Source organism: Maylandia zebra, linkage group LG9 (genome assembly GCF_041146795.1).
Source record: "Maylandia zebra isolate NMK-2024a linkage group LG9, Mzebra_GT3a, whole genome shotgun sequence".
NCBI lineage: Eukaryota > Metazoa > Chordata > Actinopteri > Cichliformes > Cichlidae > Maylandia > Maylandia zebra.
The window spans coordinates 1,397,612-1,404,540 of record NC_135175.1 but is presented as its reverse complement, the minus strand read 5'-3'; the positions used below and the strand labels follow the sequence as shown (position 1 = coordinate 1,404,540).

The window sequence follows — 6,929 nt, the reverse complement described above, 5'->3', positions numbered from 1 at the left end:
GCAATAGTTATGTTCAGCTTTTACAAGACGGTCAGGGTGTGTGCGTGAATTATTAAGTTGCTGGACACTTTGCTTTTTTGGTTCTGGACTCTGGAATTTTAACGTCTCTGCTGGGGTGCTCAAAGCACCAAAAAGAAACTGGCAACACATTTTTGTTTGTTTGTTATTTCTTTTTCTTTCGTTCTTTTTTTTTTTTAACAGAAATTCACCCTACTTCCCATGACATTCTGAAATGTACTGAAAGCACTGTTGAACAAAATAAATAAGCTTTTAGATAACATTGAATTGTGCTTTGTTTTATTCTATATCTATTCATTGAGTGTTCTTTCAAGTATAATCACATCGCATACATTTTCCTTTGTTTATATACACTGTAAAAAATCAAACTTGCAGTTGTTGAGCTTACAGTCATTTCTTTCACAATTCAACAATAAAAGTTCAGTTGGCCCATAAACTCAAATACATTAAGGGTTTCAACTAATCATTTAACGTTTTGGAGCAAAAGTTGGTCTCAGATGAAATTTATTGCTGGCAAAATGAATGAATTCAAGTTTTACATGAGTTGAAGCTGTTGGCGCCTTTCTGTGCCTGAGTACGCATGCGCATCTCATATTTTTGGATGCTACGGGGTCTACTTTGCGCTTTTGCAAGGACTGAAAGCCACCTGCCCGTCTGCCTTAATGAGAACGTGAGGCTAGGAGCTGGATAGATCGTTCATCTCAAGTTTCTAAAGGCAAGTAATGTTTCTTTTATTATATCAGACAGTATATGTTTGAACAGTCTCAATTTGTCTGTTAGAAATATCACAACTGAAGTTCTTCGTATTTTTCCGAAACTTAGCATAGCATTACTTTCTTGGCTAAGAAGCCTTGTGGCTTATGGGTATGTGTTTACTATATCATTTAAGATTCCATGTCACAAACCAATGAAAATCCGACAAACTTCGCTACTAAAGAGGCGCGCTCATATCTGACAAGCCTCCGCGACACCCCCTATGCGTATTTCATGAAGTGCAGTCTGTGGCCGCCATACCACCGAACGAAACAAAATAGGCTGGCTCACTCATGACCAACGGCAGCAACCCCCCGCCGCTATTTAAATAAAATAAAATAAAATAAAGTTCGGGGGCGCCTGCTGCCATGTCGTTTAATTTGTTCGAATCACATCTAGCCAATAAAATGTGTGCTTTAGTTTCTGTGTGAACAGGGTGGTGGAGTCCTCATGGCCAGCGAGCTCCACTAAATGAAATATGAGATGTGACAATATAGTTTATATCGATATAGTCTACATTATCATTATACTCGTGGAGCCGCAAGTTTGCCTCTCTTTCGTCCACTTTTGTCTCTACGCTGTGTTACTCCGCCTCTCTCCTTCACTGAACACAACTCCCCCTCCCCCATCGCTTCACCTGCAGGCAACGACAGGATGGACACGGCAGCTATCAAAGAGGAGCTGGTCGGTAAAAAGAAAACATTTGAAGATGACTATTTTAGTGCTGTCAGCGTAAAGTTAATGCCATAACTGCATTAACGGGGCAAATCTCCGTTAACTAGTTACCGCGGATCACCCCGTGCGTGGGGCTGGGTGGCGTTAGTGAGCTAACCGGGCTAACGCGTTGACGCACGGCCTAAAATCCTTTCATCTCAAAAATCGACAGTCTGCCTTATGTATGAATTCTGGTTGTGCTTACTGACCTCGAACCAATTTTATGTGGTACACAGCTTAAAAAAATATGTCAAAAAATGTTTTGGTACGACTTTGGTAAGCTATGAAGCTGCACTGCTTGATGGATTGTTGGAGCATTACGGCTACCGAGGAGCCTCGCAGAGTGATACGTACTCTGCTTCAACGTAATATTACCATATTATGTGTGTAAGGACCATAAATGGCACCTGTAAGAGACACGGTTACAAAGAGAATTTCAAACTCCAGGCTGTCAGTTGCGCAGTAGAACTTGGAAACAGAGCAGCTGCAAAATCTGTCTTTGTTATTATGCTCAGCATCTTTTATTTTACATTTTGACTGCACAATTGTGAGCTTTTTGTTATGCACAAAACAACATTGTTTTGGTTTATTTATGGAGCACCATTAATAAATGCACTGATAATTTAAACAGATGCTTCAGGAGTTTTATCCCACTCATACTCTCAATCCAATGTTTGTCATTCTAAGTTGTAAAACCAATCACACAAAATTATCCTTGGCTTACATAATACATCCCAGTACACTGTTGGTGCATTCTATGTAGAATACAATTTGTTAATTATAAATTAAACATTTGATGTAATGTATGTTTTGTAAATTATTTGTTTTACTGTGTTTCACATGGCATTTTACAAGGCAGAATCAGCTCACTTTAGTGAGCCAAAAAAATTCTTAAGTAATGTCAGGAAGCTGGTATTTTATTTTAAAACTAATTGCTATTTTTATTTATTTAGAGAATTAAAAGCCAACTCCAGACCACTGCTTGTCCTGATTTATGAGGGACTGATGAGGAGTTGGTAAGGAGAGGAATCAGAACAGGAGTGCCTGCCCCCCGCCCCAAACACATTATCAGGTAATGTAACTTTGGTAATTTGAGATTAATTCAGGTTTCTTTTGAATTGTTGACACTGTCCTCTCCTCTCTTCTCATTATAGCTTTTGTATGCAGTGCCAGTTCTGCTCTTTTGTCTGTTCAAGCCAAGAAGTACTCTTAAGACATCACCAGCTACGACATAGAAGAGGATTTCATTTGCCCTGTGTTTACAGTGACTGCGTCTGTTCGTTCAGGACATGAGGGGCATTGAAGTCTCACCTCAGCAGATCACACAACAGGGCTAAGAAAAGGCAGGAGATCTCAACATTTTTTTGTGAATTTAAGGAAAACTGCTCACAGCATACATTTATTTCACATATTTTAAGGCACTTAAAAAAAAATCAGACTGTATCCTGTCCTTTCCAGAAATGTGACTATGCTACCAACAATTTAACAACCTTTACGTCACACACAAGCAGAAAGCACAAAAACTCAAAAGATATAAAAAACTGTATTAGACTGATTTCTCATGCAAATGCATGTCCTAGTGAAAGTAGCTCCCCTGATAAATCCTTAAATACCTCTCAGGAGCCAGAGACATTACCAAGTGGTTCAGGTGTAGCATCAAGTGATAAAGAGGACAATGAGTTTGTAGATTACCAATGTCTTGAACATAAAATAGCTAGACTTTTTCTATGCATGCAAACATTGTTACATGTTTCTAAAAGTGCTTTGCAGAGAATTATTGAGGAAATTAGTGACATTTTAAAATTTTCTCAGGTTCATTCATTTCAAAGAATCAAAGAGGTGCTTGCTGAACAGAACATTGAGGCAGATGATGATGTAATTAAAAATATAAATGATGCACTTTTCAAAACCAACCCATTAATTATCTCAACAGAACCAAAAGGTGAAGAAGAGGGATAAGAACATGGCACTCATCACCCAAAAGATGGACATCACATTCTCTCTCAGGAGGAAAGAAGTTGTGGAGATGCAGCCCTTGGTCAAGGAAATGCAGCTCAGATGGCCAGCTCTCTTCTTGAAAGAACAGGTAAGATAATCTCTTAAATATTTAAAGGAAAACTTCCGTTTTTTTCTTCTTCCCTTTTTCCCCAGTGTGGTCTTATTTCTAAAATTGAAAACGTTCATTTATTCACCCAGAAAAATTTCAAGGCATTTGGAGTTGTTAGAAAGAAATTTTAATCCCAATGTTACGAGTCAGTCGTTTTGCAAGAGAGAGCTGAGCCACGGTTATGGGGAAAGGATTCACTGAGACAACTAAGAAATGCCTGAATTAAGCCAAAAACCACTCTGGAGGGATTTTAATCTAAGGAAATAACATTAAAATGTGTTTAAAAGCTCCAAAAAGTTGATTTTACATGATATAGGACCTTTACAATTCCTTCTGAACAACTCCAAATGCCTCGAAACTTGTCTGGGTGAGTAAATGAACGTGAGCTCCATTTCTTGTGCCCTTGAGAAGCATCTGTTTGTATCACTCCAATATCTTGTAGAAAAGGTTGAAGGCTACCGTTGAGCTAACAATGCTAGTGGTAAAATATAAAAAAATACTTGGCTCTAAAAATATGAACTCTATTGAAGTGAAATCTATTTACTTGTCAACTTGCTGTGTATAATAACGGATTGCTTTTATTTCGCTCTTCTCTGGGCACCCAAAGCGCTTTATAATTCCACTACTCACTCACTCACTCTCACATTCACACATCGGTGCAGGGAAACCACAGTTGTAGCCACAGCTGCCCTGGGGTAGACTGACAGAAGTGACGCTGCCATATCGCGCCACTGGCCCCTCTGGCCAACACCAGTAAGCGGTGGGGTAAAGGGTCTTGCCCAAGGACACAACGACCAGGACAGAGAGAGCTCGGGATAGAACCAGCATCCTTCCGGTTACAGATGAGCTTCCCAACCCCCTGAACCACGGTCGCTGCAATGACTTGTCTTCACTGGGCATCTAGAATCTTTTGGTGCTGACCCTTAGCGGGCAACAGCCATGAAACTCACAGAACAGGATTGAGAAAGTCACTTACGTGTTATGAAAGTATACAAATTTGACCACAGAATGTTATTCTTACTTCATTTCTACATAACTATAAAATTAATGGAATTTTTTCAATGAATTTAAAATACAATTTATTGATTTATTTCTTTTCTGCAATACATCCTGTAACAATTGAAACCATTATTTTGTCTTATCAACATTTGATTAGGTATTCTATAGACTTACTGTAAAATCTGCCGATCAGATTTTTCTTGGTTTTTTTTTTTGGTTTTTTTTAATACGTCAGTTATAATTTGTACCACCACTACCACTAAAAGGAAAAAAAAAATCCAATCAAGGCCTGACCAATAGATCAACCGAGACTAACTAAATGTTTTGAAATTAAGCTCTTTTAACCAAATTTGAAAACAATGTGATTTTTATATAATGTACCTTTAAAAGTTTTCTCCTATATTTTTTTTGTTGCTTTGTAGATTTGTGCGGAATTCTCACGCATTACCACCAAGGATCTCATGGGGACCTTCATGACTGCCCTCGACACTTACTCACTTCGGCTGATTAAGCTGTATCGAATTAGAAAAGCTGCTTTCCGCAATGACATGGATTCCCTGTTGCAGAAGTTTGATGAACAGGTAATATATAAAAATGTATTTGTGTCTGGTTTATGAGGAACCTGAAGTTCCCACTGTAACGAAAGATACTTTATTAAATATTTACTAAATTGATGTAAAAATTGTTAGTTTTCAAAAAGTGTGTCCTGAATGGGATTATAAGCTAACAAGCAGCGCTGTGTTTGGCAGATTGCAGGTAATGACAGACAGTTCAACTCTCATCCCACTCATGGCACTTTTTGTTATAAATGTTGTAATAAGTGTGCTACATTTGTTGCACATCAAAATTACTTAAAAAATAAATAAATAAAAAAAACTGACAAACATGACCAATTATCTGTAATAACTCATTTCAACATCTTATTTCTTAAGGCTGTATTTTGAGCAACAACACTTAATGTGTTTTAAAAACAAAATGGTAGGTTTATAAATGAGACTGAGTCTTATTTGATTTCCTTGTTTTAGGTCTCAAACATAGTCCAGCATCGACGAACCATCAGTTTGGAAGGGTTACCGATATTTGTTCGCGACGACGAGACCAAACTCTTCTTAACATGTCTGGTGAGTATGCAAATCTACTCAATCTTCAGTTTTGGTTTTCAGAGACTTATATGTACTGTTGTTTTTTATTTTGCATAGGATACAGATCCAGTTGAGAGGGCAACCCGAGGTGTTACGGTGGGCATCCTCACTGTTCTGGAGGACTACGTGGGACCCAACTCGCAGTCCACAGTGGTCAACACTGCCATTGTTTTGGAAGAGGACATTATTCTTGATGATCTGCCAGACCTTCCCACTGCCTTTGCCTACTTGTTTGGCCTACTTTATGGGCTCAACATGGAGTTTCCCAAAGAACTCAAGTACACATTTGAAGCTGTGCAACACATTTTTATGGAGTTGACATCTACCTGTTACCAGAGGATAAGAAGCTTCAAAACCAAGCTCTTAACCAAAGTCTAACCTATTTGACAACCTGTTCAACTCAAATGCAACTTGTGTAAAACAGAATGGCAATTTGTTTTGATTTACTGTTTTTGGGTTTCGTGGCAAGTTGCTCTGAAAAAAGTTAATTTCTGTCTTTAAGAAAACGGTAAGGTGCAGAAAGTTCTGAATCAATGTCTTCTGTTCTAACTTTACTTAATGTAGCTTGCATGGCTGATTGCAGATTTCATGTATAACATGTTATTATAAAATGTTGAAAGGTTTTATTCTAACTTGAGCTGTTTTAAACAATTTTTATAATCTGGTTTTAGGTACATTTGTATTAGTTTTATAACAAATGTGGCGCGATACTGAACTTCACAGGAAATTGGAGTGTTGATACCATTACTATTAAAAGACAAGTGGTGGAAAAATTTGTTTGAAAGTTGTTAGCTGTATGGAAACCAGGAAGTTGTTCACATCCTGCCATCTGATGTTTTGAATCTGTTTGTTAGTGACTATCTATCAAGATAGGTTTGATATTCTGTCTGACAACACCACCTTTAAAATTGGATGAGTAACATTTGTTACAAAAATTTGACTTTTTTTGTGTTTTTGGAAGGACTTTGTGGCTGAATGTTGTCAGTATGTTAAAAATGGCTGATCTCAAAAGTCAACATTGTCAGTGGTGCAGTTGTGTTTGAACACAAAGTTATTTGAAAATCAACTGTGTAAACATTCATTGGTACAACAGGGAGCACCTCATGAAAACTATGAAAGATACTTTTTCTAAACTTTAGTAAATTGATTGGCAAAACAAAAAAAATATGTTGTGTAAACTTTAGGAAATACGTTGC

General features: G+C 37.7%; 1 protein-coding gene across 2 annotated transcripts; it reads left to right on the top strand.

The window, feature by feature from the left end:
* The first annotated feature begins 381 nt into the window (after positions 1-381).
* On the top strand, positions 382-6,694 carry LOC143420213 (uncharacterized). 2 transcript variants are annotated; one of them, XM_076887884.1, is made up of 7 exons: positions 382-733; positions 2,439-2,557; positions 2,640-2,828; positions 3,419-3,571; positions 5,014-5,172; positions 5,617-5,712; positions 5,791-6,694. In XM_076887884.1, exons 4-7 carry the CDS (start codon positions 3,449-3,451, stop codon positions 6,109-6,111), a joined length of 699 nt encoding a protein of 232 aa, XP_076743999.1. In that variant the 5' UTR covers positions 382-733; positions 2,439-2,557; positions 2,640-2,828; positions 3,419-3,448; the 3' UTR covers positions 6,112-6,694. The 2 variants fall into 2 exon arrangements, with proteins under 2 accessions (XP_076743999.1, XP_076744000.1); XM_076887885.1 differs by lacking the exon at positions 382-733 and adding an exon at positions 758-1,455.
* Positions 6,695-6,929: the final 235 nt, after the last annotated feature.

What these genes read in the sequence shown, in the direction of transcription:
- LOC143420213 (XM_076887884.1), top strand. Translation starts at nt 3,449, where the DNA reads ATGGCACTCATCACCCAAAAGATGGACATCACATTCTCTCTCAGGAGG. An exon ending in CTCTCTTCTTGAAAGAACAG is followed by an intron (nt 3,572 to 5,013) that starts GTAAGATAATCT and finishes GTTGCTTTGTAG; the next exon opens with ATTTGTGCGGAATTCTCACG. An exon ending in AACTCTTCTTAACATGTCTG is followed by an intron (nt 5,713 to 5,790) that starts GTGAGTATGCAA and finishes TATTTTGCATAG; the next exon opens with GATACAGATCCAGTTGAGAG.